Genomic DNA, 17247 nt, shown 5'->3' on the forward strand with positions numbered 1-17247 from the left:
CATTTTACCTGCATTTCCTATTGTCGCATATAGTGTCTGCCTTTGCGGTCGCATAAAAGTGCAATGTCAAAGGATCGGAACAGCTTTTTGTATTAACATGAATCCTATTTCTACCATCGTGAAGGCAGTGGTCCCAGGGGTCTCAGTCATACTGTAATCATGCTTGGTATTGCTTCACTAGTGTTTTAATAGAATATCATGTCTCTGCAACCAGTGAACGTGTGTATAAAGTTGGAAAACTGGCACATTTTTATCGAAAAGCAATGATTTCCAACCCCTTAAAGATACTATGTCCCTTTTGCAGCCAACATCAAATTCTGTATATAACTTTGGAGAAATTATGAATATGTCATATATGTCATATCTATGAAATTTTAAACGTTAGCAGTGTCCTCATATTCAAATTATGCAAGGAAACCCGTTTACTTGCTAGACTTCATCGCAGACACTATTGAGTGACTGACTGGCTGACTGGCTTTTTTTTTTCTTTGGTAATAAAATGAGCATTTGTCTACACCAATAACCCCCTTCTTGTACGGTAATGGCCAAAATTAAACTTTGCAAATCTTTGCGAAGCTTATAAAAACGTATGACCATTCGGTACAATGGTCTGAACATCAGACTATTACCGGCTCTGTAGCTCTTAAGTCGATTCGACAACTAATAGTCGTAATTTTCCCAATCAAAGACATTTTCAAGCCCCCCCCCCCCTTATTTTTAGGGAAGTTCTAAATTAGTATTTACTTTCAAATGCCCTTTGAATTAACCTTTTCATTTTTTGTTTAGGCCTGGGATATAATACCTTTATTACCTAGTACTGCCAATTTAAAAAGTACGAAGCTTGTTTCTTTTTACTTTTTTATCAAATATATGTCTCTGCAACCTGTAAACGTGTGTATAAAGATGGAAAAGTTGTAAAAAAGTGGCACAGTTTTATCTAAAAGCAACGATTTCTAACCCCTTATATCTAGTATTGCCATTTTAAAAAGTACAAAGCTTTTTTTTTTTTTTTATTTATTTTTTTTTATTTTTTTTTTATTCCTGTCATCTAATGCAATGTAATCATGCAGCGAAAACGGGTGTAGTCTGTGCAGAAAATACTGTCCTTTCCAATAATGCATCTGGTTTACTATTAGGTCTATATGAATCAAAAGTTATTGAGCCTAACTTCAAAATGTGGAATATGCCTGTCATATGAAAGGGTTGATTTAAGAAGTGTGACCTTTGCCGTTTACCTCTTGAAACAACCATGAAATAATATTCTTCTCGACTGCTAAAAATAGAATTGTGCAACCTCTCATCTGTCATGTCTTTTAAACCACATTGATCTTGTGAACTTAAAGGGGAGTCCACCCTGAAATTAAGTTAGTTTTAATAGGAGTAGAAAAATGAGAGAAACAAGTCAGTGAAAGTTTGAGCAAATTCCGATTAAAAATAAGGAAGTTAGGATTTTTGAAGTTGTGATCAATCAAACACAAATTGGCAACTCTATGACGTATCATGCGAGCTCAACTTCCATTTGCTCAGTACTAAAAATATCTAAAATTTTCATTTTCCCTCAAGAAAAATTTCAACCATACATGCACCCTAAATATAATAATTGCAAATATGTTTTCTATACTCCCCCTGCAAGGAACAAATATATATTCCGTCATCAATAACGAAGAAAACATGATTTTATGGAATATTATGCACAAAGCAAATGAAGGAGAGCTCGTATAATAAGTCACAGAGTTGCCAATTTGTATTTGATTGATCACAACTTCAATAATTCATAACTTTCTTATTTTCATTCAGAATTTGCTCAAACTTTCACTCACCTGATTTTCTTATTATTCTGCCACTATCGAAACAAACTTATTTTGGGGTGGACTTCCCCTTTAATAGGATACCAATCTAATCAATTGCCCCACGGTCGTCGAAGAATATAAAGGTCCAAACAATGAAGGAGTTTTCAAATTAAGGCAGCTGCACTTACATAACCAAATGTCATTTCAGTTTTAAAAAGACTTTATGTACTATGAAAAGATTTTTTTAGAAATCCCCACCTACCCCGAAATAATTTCTCGTTACAAAAAAAAAAACTATTATATTTTACGTTGTTCTATGGATCTCTGGTGTGCTATGTCGCCCTCATCGGCCATCAAAATCACAGTGTGTACCTTGGCAACGACCTGACACTTTTCGTGAAACAGAACAAGAAACCTGCAATTTTTCGAAATATTTAATTATGATGAGTGTTTGAAACAATATAGAACATGTCTAAGAAAAGAGCTAAGAGTGGCGCCGGCTCAGCTGGTGTCTCCCGATGGGAATCTGGCCTTTTATCAACAAATTTCGAAGAGGTAAGATAATGTTTGCGTTTTCCTCGCAGTTTTGTGAGCGGTGCTTGCCAACATCCGACCCCGGTCTTGAGGGCGGAGACGTAAAGTGTGGACCGCTGGAGAAGATCGTGCTGCACGCACGCGTACAAACTACAACACAATGCAGTTAAAGTCGAGCATTTATTCGTCACTTATATTGTTATAAATATGATATTGATATAAACTAGCCTTAATTGGCACCCTTAAGGCATAGGCTAAACATATGTGTATAGAGTGATGTACCTCATAAACGTCATGAACAAGGCCAAGGGCAAGGCACAAATTAAAAACAATGTGTTCACACGATTTGTGCGTGGTCACGCGATTTGTGCGTGGTATCTCCGTTGCCAAGGAGTGAAGCGTATTGGCGCACTATTTTCACACAATTGCGCGATAAAGCACTGAATGTGACCGAATACTGGACGAGCGATACCGCATGGCAAGGGTATCGTATAAATACCTCTTGCGCATCGGCAAGTGCGTCATTTGCAAATTCGCTGCGATGGAGTGAACACGGATGTGATTCTCTTCACACACATACTAAATTCATTGCGACAGCATACGTAGTTATTTTGCAATAGACTTCTACATATGGCTATGCATGTTAGCGCATGTGCTAACAGAACGCGGGAGTGTAGAAAATTGTGTGACACTGACCAATTTCGAGCTAAGTTGGTGATCTTTCCGGGGCCCTAAATCTGATTTAATTTGAGAGTTAAGCAAAGTTTTTCAGCTGCCTGATTTGTGCAAGTTTCGTGGCTCATAATTTTTTTTTTATTGTTACAGCTGTTGAAACGGCTGTCTGACCGAATACTGGGCGCGCTACCCTACTGCATTGCGCGATCATGCAAAATTGGTCATTTTTTTTCTTTTTCAAATCGAGATTCAAACCTTTTTTTTTCTATTCTTTGTGATCCTGAAAGTGATACTCAATAAATAAGGTGTCATATGAAAGAGCAGGTGAATCCCCATATTTCCAAAGGGGCGTCATCTTGGAATTCTAAAAATATCTTGGTCAAAACAGCGATTTAAACATTGTGTCCTGGCTAACTCTGAGGTTTGCCACTTTTGAGATATGACGCCCGATCGATAAGTAGTCCCAGTCCTAAGGAATATATCTATGCGCTTATTTTCTTTTAATTTCATAGATCAGCGGGCGAACGCACGGCGCATGCTCCCGAAAACTGCCTCGCGAGGCCAAATACTACCTCCGAAACAGTGGACATGAAAATGAATATTCCCATAGCAGTTCATGATATTTTTCTGGGATTCTTAAAAAAAAGAAAAAGATAATAGAGGAAAGGAGGGGGTTATCGACCATCTGCAGTTTTCGGCCGATCCGTTGGATGCATGGTAAAATCCCTTTAAAAAACATTGCATAATAGCATATCACATATCCCACACATACCATACCATGCCAGAGTCACTGAAGAACCACATTTGCAATGGAAAATATATCCTAAAATATCACATTTTAGTGATGTAATCGGCGGTCCCGCTACCAAATTCTGAAAAATCAAGTATCTTATGCGTGTCTGTAAGAAATATGGGTACCATAAAATGAGCTTTATTTCAAGTATTTTTCAGATGTAGAGCCCGACTTTGTGCGAGTTGCAAGCTCAAAAGTATCTAATCGCATGTATTAAATCAATGTAGACGGACACAGCACGAACACACAATATCTCTGTCTAATTCAAATTCCAATTTCTGATCAACGCAGAGCTAGTTTTCGACATGGCGAACACCGGGGAGCTCCGGCATGGGATACCGGCTCCGCCCGCTAGTGCTATAGATCAGCGCGGAAAAGACTCCCAAAAATAGGATTTTGCTTAAGTGGCCGAAAACTCCATCCTGTACTCTAATATAAAAATTCTGAAATTTTATAAGAGTTTATGATGCTGCTATTTCTCCCTGAATGCAATAATACGTACATGCGATGTACCAAAAAAATGTTGTCACATTGCCAATTTATATTTACTTACAATAATAGCAATTAGTTGAGTATACTAAGGCGCATCTTCAGGGAGTTCGCTAAATTTGGCGTACTCTGTGCATGCGTCTTTTTTACACTAATCTAAAATAGGCATAAACCGTATAAGTCTAACTAAATAGATCAAAGAAATTTTTTTAAAAAGAAGGTGTTTCCCTAAGAGATATTTTCTAGGCCTTTGGGACTGCTTTGTTCAGGGCTCAAACACGAGTCATTTGTATACAAATAACACACGGCCCAGCGTGCGTTAGTGGTATGCATGCCTTGCAGGCTTGCTACTTACCAAAAAGTCCACAGGATTCCACTTGCCTTGAGTAAAAATAAAATCCATACATCAGACAGCTGAAATGCCTGGCTTCATTATAAAATCCATATAAAGTCAAAACAGGTCTAAATCCAAGGCAAAAGTAAACAAAAATTTGTTTTCTAGTAATAGCTATCTAGGCGTATGCTGCGCTGCCCATAGGAAAGAAATGAGCCTGCCGCATACTCCTGCGGCAGACTTGCCGCAGATCTGCAGCAGACCTGCCGCAGACGGTCATCTTTTTCACATGGAAATTAGTTTTGCCGCAGACTTGCCGCATACTCTTTCAGTATGATGAAGAGTCTGCGGCAGGTCTGCGGCAGACTTGCTGCAGACTTGCCGCATACTCTTTCAGTATGATGAAGAGTCTACTGCAGACCTGCCGCAGACTCTTCATCGTGAATATTCATATCTCACTCATATAGACCTGCTGCAGACCTGCCGCATACTCTTTCATATCCAGTACGTGGCAATAAAGTATGCATGTAGAAGAACCAGTTATAAACTGATTGATACTTCGTAATCGATATTGGCAATATTGATATTACCAATTAGGTATATTCTGTTCTCAATTGTATTAACTTCATCACATAGATCATTTGAAGTGTATTCAAGAATAACTTTTAAACACAGGCTCGTACACATATATATACTAAATATGTATATTGTTTCTTGGTTAGTAATCATAGTTTCTTGGTTAGTAATCAATATATCTATTGCTAAAACGTGAATGTAATTGTAACATGATCAGACAAAATAATCTATTGGTTAATAATGGCAAAAGGAAAATAGAAATCACAAAAATGATGTGCATTGTCTTAATTTGCTTAACAAATCATGATAAATGTATTTTTCTGTCACACGTGTAAAGTAATAATGAATATGCATGAGATGATTGGTTTCAATTGGCCCTATTAGACTTTAATGGGATTTCAGTTGGACCAATCTGCCCCATTAGACTTTAAAAGGTTTTCAATTGGTTTCAATTGGACCAATTGAAGTCCAACTTCAGGCCAATTGGGGTCCCATTAAAGTCTAATGGGGCATAGGCCAATGGGCCCAATTGGTCCAATAGGGACAATCTGGACCAATTGAAACCATCTGAATTCCTATTAAAGTCCCATTGAAACCTGTTAAAACCTATCGAGACCAATTGAAACCAATTGAAAATTCAATTGGTGTTCAATTGGTTTCAATTTGATTTTCGTCTTGGTTTCAATTTGATTTTCGTCTTGGGTAGTTACAACAAAAAAGTGAGTTAGTGGGGCTGAAGATAAGATCACATATGGCACAACAAAAAAGTTTGAAACATTCCGTTAATTCCTCAGTCTCCTCTTATGTAATAAATTCCTCTTATGGTACCAGTTGAACTTGAAGCAAATTGTTTGGTTTGACAGAAGCTAAAAAGACAATTAACAGTGCTAATTAACACAGGAATTTACAAGATCATGGGCTCAGCCTGCAACCTCATATGGTACTGCATGTCCTACAAAACGGCCGCCTATAGCCTTGCTTCAGACTGTATAATTTCCCACTTTTCTGTGGCAGACCTGCCGCAGACTGTTCCTGTGGCGTACTGGTATGCGGCAAGTCTGGAGCAAAGTTTCATCCTGCCGCAGATCTGCCGCAGACTGTTCCTGTGGCATACTAGTATATGCGGCAAGTCTGGAGCAAAGTTTCATCCTGCCGCAGACTTGCCGCAGCCTGTTCCTGTGGCATACTAGTATGCGGCAAGTCTGCAGCAAAATTTCATCCTGCCGCAGATCTGCCGCAGACTGTTCCTGTGGCATACTAGTATGCGGCAAGTCTGCAGCAAAATTTCATCCTGCCGCAGATCTGCCGCAGACTGTTCCTGTGGCATACTAGTATGCGGCAAGTCTGGAGCAAAGTTTCATCCTGCCGCAGATCTGCCGCAGACTGTTCCCGTGGCATACTAGTATGCGTCAAGTCTGGAGCAAAGTTTCATCCTGCCGCAGATCTGCCGCAGACTGTTCCTGTGGCATACTAGTATGCGGCAAGTCTGCAGCAAAATTTCATCCTGCCGCAGATCTGCCGCAGACTGTTCCTGTGGCATACTAGTATGCGGCAAGTCTGCAGCAATATTTCTTTCTGCCGCATACTTCGGCATACTCTTTGCGGCAGACTAAAAGTCTGCGGCAGGTCTGCGGCAGGTCTGCAGCAGGTCTGCGGCATACTTTTCACTTCCTATGGGTGGATATCAATATTTTAGCGTGCAATATGACTTTTGACAGCGCTTTTTTTTGGCATGATCATGCATGCCCCAAAATAGGTGCATGTCATGTGACACGTTTTGACCAATCACGATGCTTAAAATACTAGAGCTATTTTTATGAAATCAAATATTCTCTGCTTTACTTCATCCCTTTGGTGCACATCTTGTGATCTTGATGTATACATGAGTCATTGTGAGAGTATTTTTTTGATATGTTTCTCACTCAAAAAGTTTGTTGCATTATATTTATTTAGGAGGGTTGGAAAGCCTGCATCTCCTTTCTGATTGGAAATAAACTGGACGATAAAGAGTATGCAAGCATTCTTTCTTCTGCCGTTGATTCCAGGCTCAGGAGACTATTCACTGTCATTCACAAGGATACATTGATGGAAGAGGTACGTATATGTATGGCTTGCCATGACTATATGAGACCCCATGCTGCCAGGGCATTACTAGAACAGTTTAAAAAATGGAACAGGGAGGGAGGAGGGGGTAATCGTTCAACAAATGTTTGTTTATACAAATGCCAGGAGCAGTTATCAATTGTATAGGTACTTCAAATTTAAATTAAATTCCTTGATAAAAACTAAACATATATATGTGTAGGATTATTCTCCTTTTTCATCTCATATAAACAAAAATGGAAGATTAAAACTAAAATATAGTTGAGCTAAATCGCTATTAACATTATCAATATATGTCATGCTACAGCAGGAGGGCATAGATACAAATCTTTTAATTTTTTTCTATAATGATTGGGTAACAAGCCGAAAAGATGTATACTTGTAAATCATAATTGACAATGTAAAGAGTTAACAGTGATATAATTTTAAAAAGGGTAAGAGTCCTAAACTGTAATTTTTGTAGAAATCTACACCGGTTGTCCATATTAGTAATAAAAGGATGGCCGGACATTTGCTCCACAATTTGCTCCAGTTTATTTTAAATGTATAGAATGGGGTTTACTGAGATATAGCGTTAGGTCCAGTGTTGAAGTTAAGAATTCTGTTAGTGTAGGAAATTGATGCGGAGCAATTGAGACAGGAACACGTGTCATGCACCCAAATGCATCACAACGTATTATATGAACAATTATGAATGCTCTACCTATAAAATGCATCATCAGTAAACGACCTTTTACCTTTGACATCGACAGGTCAATGAGCTGGGCAACTCAAAGACCAAGAAAGGCAAAGATGCGCCGCAGTTCTTTGAGATCTGTGAGACGGTCAAGTCGGAGTACCTGGACAAGGGAGAGGAGATCCCGCAAGGTCTCATGGCCAAGCTGCTCAAATGGAAGCTACTTGCTATCAAGGAGAAAGATCTAAAGAGGAGGGAGGAGGAGAAAAAGGTAGGTCATTCATACTTCTTTCCTTATCCTTCTTTTAAGCTAGATGGTCAATCTTGAGGTAGAGGAGAGGGTAGATATCATCGTTTCACGAAACAGTCATAAGTACAAGTTCTCCAAAAACACATTAAAATGCGTGTATCAATGAGATGTACAATGTAGGTAAACCTGCACTTATGACTGTTTCATGAAACGATACCCTGATCATGTAATAATAATAATAATTATACGTCTTTGTATAGCGCTTTTATAACACAGGCATTATTGGAAAATATCCATTAGGAAGATTTTGACCATTTTTTTTTTACATCCCCTTGTCAAGTGCACCTAAAAACTGACCTAAAGTTTTCTGTAATTTTCCATGAAGTTCATATTTATAGAGGTCATATCTTTCACTTGTATTCCTTTTAACTGGTATCATACTTTTTAACAGTTTTATGTAGTGTTTCAGTGTCATTTCCTGCATTTAACAGTTTTCAGTAACATAGCGTAAACATACCTGCCAACCACCCCGATTTAGGCGGAGTTTCTCCGCTTTTTACATACCAACTCCGAATTCCGAGTGCATGCCTCAAAACTCCGATTTTTAAATTTTTTATTTATTTTTTTAAATTTTTTTTTTTAGAGTGTAATGCAGTTGGAGAGTATATAACTATTATGTTTGTATTTTGAAATGTAAAGCGCCTTGAGCATGTTCATGTAAAGGCGCTCAATAAATACCAATATGTATGTATGTATGTATAAGACTAAAGCATAACACAGCACTGATAACCAGATCACGCCGACATCCGCACTCGCGCTCATAGAAGATGTACAGAACGCAGCCCGAACGTGATCGTTAGTTCCGCAGTTACCCCCTGTGTACCCCCCCCCCCCCCAATCTACGGGCTACTACCCCAATCCTTCGGTGGTTCGCGACCTCGTAGTCCATCCAGAAAAATTTAGTCCTAATTTCTCTTGTCTCAGGTTGGCAGGTATGCGTAAAGCCCCTCTGCACTAGTTTGGCCAGGAGGGATTAGACTTCCCTGCAAGGTCACTGAATTAACATAAGAAAAAGGGGATTATGAGGGACCAACAGGCAGAGATTAGGCATTGTTTGCTATATACATGTAGAGGGCACAAGTAGCCATAAGTAGTGCAGTGGAGCTTTAAGTTACAATGATTTCTTCTTCTTCCGATATTGTAGGCTCTAGAGAACAAGGACGTCAAAGGTGGGAAAGGAGCCAAGGAGGCTGCAGGAGGAAAGAGGGCTCGAAGCAAGTCACCCGCCAAAGGCAAGGGCAAGAAATCTCCTGAGGTCCCCTCTCCCAAGAAGGACTCCAAACTCAAGAAGAGAGGAGAAGAAGATGATGATAACAAGTATATCGGTGAGTTGTTGTTAAACTTTCTCAGCAACTTTGACAGGTATAACTTGTAAAGTCAGTTGACAGTATTCATTAAATCCTTGTGACTTTTAACCTAGGTTTTTTTTAAACTTGTGATTTATCTTAATCAATTGCAAGCCCTCTAATCAATCACAAGTTTGCAGTCTCCTATCTCTTATTTACCAGTTAGTTGCGATTAATATCAAATCTTTATAAGATGGAGCCCTGTAGAATGAAAATTTGTCAGGAGGAATTGAGTTAGTCTGCTGATTTTTGTTGCATCAAATGACCAAAATTACAGAGTTTATGTTGGAAATGAACAAACAAAATACCATGGGATCATATTTTTCCTTTGTATTAAATCTTTGTTAACAAATTTCAGTAAATTGCATGGACTAGAGAGTTTGACAATTGGCTTTTGTATTATGAGTGGACTAATTAATGTTTGGCAATGCCATTTTGGGATCTACAGAACAATTTGATCAATCATGGTAATATTTATAAACAGAGTGCGGGGCCCCGTTGCACAAAACTTTATACCATTGATGGTAACTTTGCCATCAAGGGTAACTATGATGGAAACCTGGATTTTGATTGGCTGTTGAACCCTGTTACCCTGGTAGTTGCCATTGGTGGCAAAGTTATCATCAATGGTAAGTTTTATGCAACGGTCCATATCTGAGCCCTGTCTTCACCAGGGTTTTGAGTGTCATTTTGACCTACATATAGTGCAAACTTGCTCGGCTCCAAAGACCCTTTCTGAACCGGGTGTAACAATCTGAATCTCTGTTCTCGTACAGATGACGAACCGGATGATGGTCCGCAGCATTACGTCATCATTGAGGGGTTTGAACAGGCCCCTCTCCTCTCTCTTCTGACTGACCTGGGCATCAATGTCAACTGCATTATCCGTCTCCTAGCAGAGGACTACTCCCTGTTTGAGAAGAGACGCAAGGAGGAGGAGGAGGAGATGGATGAGGATGATCGACCCCTTGAAGGTAAGGTAGTGGTGGTAATGATAAAGATGGTTGAGTTGGTAGAGGCCTTGGTGGTAGTGCATATTGATGATGATGATGAAAAAGAACATGATGATGATGGTGATGCTGATAATGAAGAGCATGATGATGATGATGATGATGATGATGATGATGATGATGATGTTGGTAATTATGATGATGATAATGAAGAACATGATGATGATAATGATGATGAAGAACATGATGATGATGATGATGATGACGATGATGTTGATTATGATGATGATGATGATGATGATGAAGAACATGATGATGATGATGATGATGACGATGATGTCGATTATGATGTCGATTATGATGATGATGATGATGATGATGATGAAGAACATGATGATGATGATGATGATGATGATGATGATGATGCTAAAGAACATGGAAGGTATGATGTCGGCAGACATGATAATAGAATTAATTATTGCAATTCAGACCATAATGTTTTTTTGCAGTTGACAGTGATATTGGTTATTCTGTAGATGATAGTGATGGCATTGGCTGACTTGTAGGTGGTACCATAATCGTTGACATAACATCAGCAAACATCATTATTAATATTGCCCAGCAATTTTTTATTTTTTATTATAGTGGTGGTTATTATGATATATGAGGAAGTTTGTAATATTGATGGTAATCTCTATGCATATGACAGCAGCTGATGCAGTAGTTTACAAACTGTACTTGTTATGCAGGTTTATCTGTGAAAAGTTCTAACCCCTTTCCCCTTACCCATTCATCCATTTCTAGTCATTGAGGAGGAGAAGAAGAAAAAGGAGGCTGCCAAGGAAAGGCTGGAAAAGTTTTGGCTTCAGCACGAACCTCTCCTGAAGAAAGCCACCAAGGGCTCCAAGCTTCAGGACATCGCTCGTCTTACCTACACCGTTAAGAATCTGATCGTACCGGATGATCTGAAGGACAATGAGAAGAGAGTGAGTGGGATCTTACTGGATGCAAAGTTTTACGTTGTGTACCATTATCCAGATTTTGTTTTTTCATTGCAAGTTGGGTCACTTTGAGGCATCAGAGTACGCCTTATTGGCCAGAATTCTCAAAGGAGGTTTAGATTTAATCCATAAATTAAACCCTCATTTACATTTAACCCATGGTTTAAAATTAGGGCAAATTAAGCGTATCTTGCCTTGCGCGCCTCTTATATTGGATCTCTGACTGTGTCATGCTTATTTTGCGCTAATCTTAGACTATGGATTAATTTTAAACCTCCTTTTGTGTATGTATTCAGGCCATTGTTTTCCATTTCATACAACTAGAATCAAGTGATATACTGTAGTCTGGGGCAGTATTATGAGATTCATTTTATCTCGGTGAGATGAAATACTCTTAAAATCTTTTTAAATCTGTATATACATGTACAGTGCGTCACTGAAAAATGAAACCAAGAATTGTCAATGTTTTATCATAACTTAATCACAATTATAATTAATAAGTGACACATATTTGTAAAGCTTAGATCCTCCTCTTTCATTTGATGCAACTCATATGATGCATATTTCATGCTTGAGTGGTTAAAAACATTTTGAAGAAAGGGTACCAAAAAGTCATTTGGCAAACAGCATCTGGCCTTTTATATGACACCTCAGTCAGAAAAAATGAGCCAGGAATTACAAAGTTCTGTTTGTTTAAAGTAGTGCTTGCATTTCCATAAGTTTATTTAACGATTTCGTTTTCACTGGCTACCTGCCGTAGCAACAAACAGGAGCTGACAAAATACTTAATTCTGACAATTGAAAGAAGCAAAAGACTTCATACATGACTGATAGATGGGATTATCACAGTAACATTCTCTCTCTCTCTCTCTCTCTCTCTCTCTCTCACCCTATCTCTCTCTCTCGCTCTCATTGAACTCCTTACAGACCCAGTTTGGTACGGACATGTTTGAGGATGTGGCCTGTATGATGTATGATCTGCTGGACTCTGAGAGACAGTACAGGACCTTCCTAGACAACATGAAACTCATCCAGGTCCCTGTGGTAGAGAAGGACCCTCAAGGTATTAAAGCTGGAAATGCGTTCGGATCATTTGGGTTTATAACTAAATTGAGACTTGCATAATTTAAAGGGGAAGTCCATTCTTGAATCGAATCAGCTTGAAATAATAAAAGCACATAAATTATTGAAATAATGAAAGTACACAAATTATTGAAATAGATCATTACAAATTTGAGGGAATTGGGATAAAGGATAAGAAATGTATAAAGTTTTAAAGTTGTGATTGACACACAAATGATACTCTGTGATTTTCAACTAAATCAAAGAAATCTGCTGAAATTTCTTTCTATTTTGTTTTTCTTTTCTGAAAAGGGGTGAGGGAGCTGTATACAATTTGGATTTGTATTACCTTAAAAGATGGAGTTTATTGTCGACCTATCTACACATTTCTTTAATTGCTCGAGTCAAAGTGAATTTCAATTACATGTTTTCCACTAATTGTACCGTCCTTCCACCCTACAGCGACTAGTGACAGTCAGGCTGCAATCCCTGCTGGGGGTACTGCAGCACAGCAGCCAGGGACAGGCCAAGCAGCTCCAACCGACCCTGCCGCCACCGCCCCCGAGCTCAAGCCCATCGTGGTCTCTGCAGACGTTGATACACGCTACTACAATGAACTGATGGATAGCATTCCCCAAGAGAGTATGAGCATTCCTCTTGTTATGCACTGCATGCTGGAACAGGTATGGACAACCATCCTCTCACCTTTAACCATTTCAAGACAAGTTAACCCTTACTGTATTGGGCTATTTTGAGCACCTCGCTGACTGGAGGGGGGGGGGGGGGGGGGGCTGGGTCCCCCCCCCTCCTATATGATCTATGATCCCGATAAACACAAAAATTTGCATGTTTGTAGATATTTACGTAAGAAACAAGATGGTATAATTAGTTTTTTCCTAATATGCAAATTTATGTTGTTACAGCCTAATTAATTATGCAAAATGCTAATTTTATGCATTTTACAGAAAACGCTGTAAATGTATTGAATAAATGTTTCCTTCATCTCAAATTCATGAGGTTCATTATTTTTATGATATTTGAAAATGCATAGGTTAATTTGCATAAATTATGAATACGCACATTATGCATTAGAAATTCATAATTTTATTTTTTATTATATCTATTGTTTTATTTGTAATGTATTCTTTTGTTCTGGAATGCATCAAGTTACCTTGAGTTACATATAAAAGCAATTTAATATAAATTCATATCTCCCACTTAGGAAGAAATACATGAATATATGCAATTAAAGCACTTTTTGATGACATGCGCATACTAATTGTTATTTAGCACCTTACAGGTATATTCGATTTCAACAAAAATGGTATCAAAATGTGTGTAAGACTTGAGGGACGACAATTAAAAATTCCAAGAGGTTGCGGCACAATCTCTGAAAATGTTGAGGGGGGCCTCCCAGCCCCCCCCCCCCCCCAAGTACAGTAAGCGTTAAGGGCTTAAATAATGATTACCATTAATTTTTCTTCAAATTGGGAACAATAATATTTTTTAGTTCATCGTACACTGTTGAAAAAAATATTTAATGTCTCGGAAAACAATAAACTCAGTATGAGAATGTTGTTGAAAAATTGGGGAAAAAGGGCAAATTTTAATTGAAAAACAATTATTTTGAATCTCCTGTGTATCCAATTTAAGGATTTTCAAGTTTCTATATTTGCCTTATTGAAATTCCTGGCATCAAAGACAATACATATAGTCATGAAACAAAGTTACATTTAAAACATCTTTTACTTTGTTTTAGGTTGTCGCTACATCTGAAGACCGGGGTCCACCCAGCGATAAGGACAAGATCCCTCGTGAAGATGGGCTAGACCAGGGACTGGCTGCTCACATTGACAAGATGGCCGCCAAGCTCCATATCACCGATAGCAACAAGGTTGAACAGGTAAAATTTTGTGGGACGTAATTAATATATCTTACATTAACTTTCTGATCTAGCAACAGATGATATTTGTGATCTGATTTTAACCAGTTGCTAGGATAAATAACAACACGCCCCCCCCCCCCCCCCAAAAAAAAAAAAAAAAAAAAAAAAAAACTTCCTACACAATCCTAAATTGATATCAGTTAAAGTTAGGTTGGATAGTTAACTTGATGACTTCATAGGACTCCAGCATCATCAAGTAATCTCAATATCACTGCTACATCATTGACGTGTAAAATGTAAAGATTGGTCTTTTTTTCAGTAGTGTTTATGTGTAATTATGTTCAGAAAATGCAGTTGGTGTAATAATATAGGCCACTTTCATTTCATGTACCTCTTTTTTGTATATCCTTCTTCATCTTCCCTTTTTTGCCAAATTTTTTTATTTTCAGTCCGAAGAACCACCAAACGGTGTCGCCTTGCCCAAGCCGCTTGCTCCCTCTATGCCTGAATTCTTCCAGTTTGGTGACGACATCTCTCTCCGACTCAAACACCTCCAGTCCATCAACGGTTTCAACGCCATGGAGGCGGAGCTTGCCATGTTGGACTACATCCCTGTTGCTAAGCTACGGGAGTTCCCTCGTCCATCATCTAACATCATCAAGCAACGGGCTGCAAGGTTGCAGGAGTTACTCCATCATCTAAGGTATGGAGTATGGAGTTTGACGTGGCTTAATTGTAACACATCACCTTTAGCCCAGCAGAAGGGTGCAAATTATTTGTTTTGGTGAACTAAATACAGTGAAACTTGCACCTAAAGACGGCTCAAGGTTTGTTTAGTACAATCATGTTTCACTGACGAGCACAAAAGAAAATGTGGTCTTTAGAGACAGTTGGTCTTTCTATGCAGGAGATTGCTAGAGCAGGTTTCACTGTACTCTTGATTTTAGATGTTGCTTGTAAGTATCGGCTTGCGTGGTGATGTAGATATACAGTAGGCTTGCGGGTGCACCATGTGAGAGAGAGGGAGGATTGAGGAGTCCTGAAAAGGACTCTCGGTAATCTTTCTTGAGGGTGTGTAGTTCTGAAAAGGACTGTTGGTGTAGTCTTGAAAAAGACTGTTGTTAATCTTTCTTAGCTTATAGTTCTAAGGATAACTATAGCGCCGATTGGAGAGGATGGGTGGCGGAAGTGGCTCGACGTTTCGAACAGGTTGACTATTCGTCGTCAAGACTACCCCTGGGAATGTATTTTTTGTGAAATACCTGTCTGTTTCCCCATCCATCTATCTGCCCCTTTCTGCTGGGTGTACGTACACCACAGCTCTAGTATAGGTGCAGTCTTCATAATGTTCATGTGTTTAGACTAATAACTTGGCATCACCCAACATAATGGCCATGCTTGTGATGCAGCCTCATATAAGTCTTGATTGTCATTACAGCTCTGGAGTTGTAGACCCTGCTGAGGTAGACCGTGCCTTCAAGCAGTTTGTGTTTGAGAGTCTGGTTCTGCGGGGGACGGAAGAGGACGGATGTGTCTCACAGAAGGTGGACTCAGAAGGCATCGTCTGGGACGACCCCTATCCTCTCTTCTCCAAGAAAGACAAGGATGAGACCTCGGAGAAGGAGGGAGGAGATGTCCAGACATTGACGGCAGAGAATGTCCAGAAGAATGCAGGTAGGTGATGACCGGTAGACCTAGGGGGTGTTTCACAAAGATCCTAAGTCGAACTTAACTCTAAGTTGGGCTTAACAATTATGGAAAGCCGTTAGCATCTTTGAATTTTTTTTGTTAAAGTCATTTTTAAAGGCATAAGATGTTGATTCAAATCATTAATGTTTTCTATTATCAAGGAGATTTCATGTTCTTGATGTGGAAATTATGAATGGTCTAAAATACTCGAATTTTTGCTTTTGAATATATATTTTTTTTAATGCTACAAATGGCTTTCCATCATGTTTAAATCCAACTTGGAGTTAAGTTCAACATAGGATCTTTGTGAAACACCCCCCTAGTGAAGTCCGCAGGCACAACTCTAGCATAACTTTACACACTCCTGATAGGGCTAGTAGCTTTTCATTGTAGTATTTCTCAATCTATAATTTCACATGCTAGTGTTGGTTTCTGAGAAGTGGGTAGCAAGTGAACAAAAAGAGAAATTAATTCTGTTACATCTGTATTCTAGTGTCACGTACACTCCAATATTTTTTCTTCAATAATGAATTATCAAAAAGTGTAAATTCTGTAGATTTGTGACCATGATTTGTTTGTCCCTTGAGAGACCAATGCCAGTAAATGGTGAGAGCAAATAGTGGCATGAACGGCCTGCCATAGTTAAGTCCAACTCAAATCAATCTTAGTGTTTGTGAAACACCCCCATGTACTAGTTTGTATAGGATATTGAAGCCTACCGACTCGCATCTAATTTTTTGTGTTGATTCTGTAATTACCCCTCATTGATTCAGATGAGTTTGATGTGGAAGAGACAGGACACCAAACCAACTTGACCAGCACAGGTATCTTGAAGCCAGAAGGTCGTAAGTCACGTCAGGGTTCGGCCAGTAGCCTCCGATCAGGAAAGAGCACAGGTAACTAGACTTTCAAACTCATTCAAAAAATTAACAGTTAAAGTTGCTCATGTGTAGGTATATAGAGGGCAGCACACTGAACCAACAGGTATTACGCTCCCGTGCGTTCTAGTCTCCCTTTATGCGTACATCCGTACG

At 38.9% G+C, this 17247-nt stretch overlaps 1 protein-coding gene across 5 annotated transcripts in view; it reads left to right on the top strand.

Annotated features, from left to right (window-relative positions):
* The first annotated feature begins 2147 nt into the window (after positions 1-2147).
* Positions 2148-17247, top strand: part of LOC586523 (sperm-associated antigen 17) — a 44046-nt gene continuing 28946 nt past the window's right edge. For all 5 annotated transcript variants that reach the window (XM_030994851.1, XM_030994854.1, XM_030994855.1 and 2 more), the window contains exons 1-12: positions 2148-2345; positions 7145-7285; positions 8047-8241; positions 9425-9605; positions 10403-10600; positions 11381-11562; positions 12505-12640; positions 13102-13322; positions 14399-14542; positions 14974-15227; positions 15963-16198; positions 16987-17109. In XM_030994851.1, coding sequence (XP_030850711.1) covers positions 2259-2345; positions 7145-7285; positions 8047-8241; positions 9425-9605; positions 10403-10600; positions 11381-11562; positions 12505-12640; positions 13102-13322; positions 14399-14542; positions 14974-15227; positions 15963-16198; positions 16987-17109 — 2098 coding nt within the window. In that variant the 5' untranslated portion in view covers positions 2148-2258. The remainder of the gene's footprint in view (positions 2346-7144; positions 7286-8046; positions 8242-9424; positions 9606-10402; positions 10601-11380; positions 11563-12504; positions 12641-13101; positions 13323-14398; positions 14543-14973; positions 15228-15962; positions 16199-16986; positions 17110-17247) is intronic.

The sequence above is a fragment of the Strongylocentrotus purpuratus genome, unplaced genomic scaffold (assembly GCF_000002235.5).
Source record: "Strongylocentrotus purpuratus isolate Spur 01 unplaced genomic scaffold, Spur_5.0 spur5_scaffold_21, whole genome shotgun sequence".
NCBI classification, from domain to species: Eukaryota; Metazoa; Echinodermata; class Echinoidea; order Camarodonta; family Strongylocentrotidae; genus Strongylocentrotus; species Strongylocentrotus purpuratus.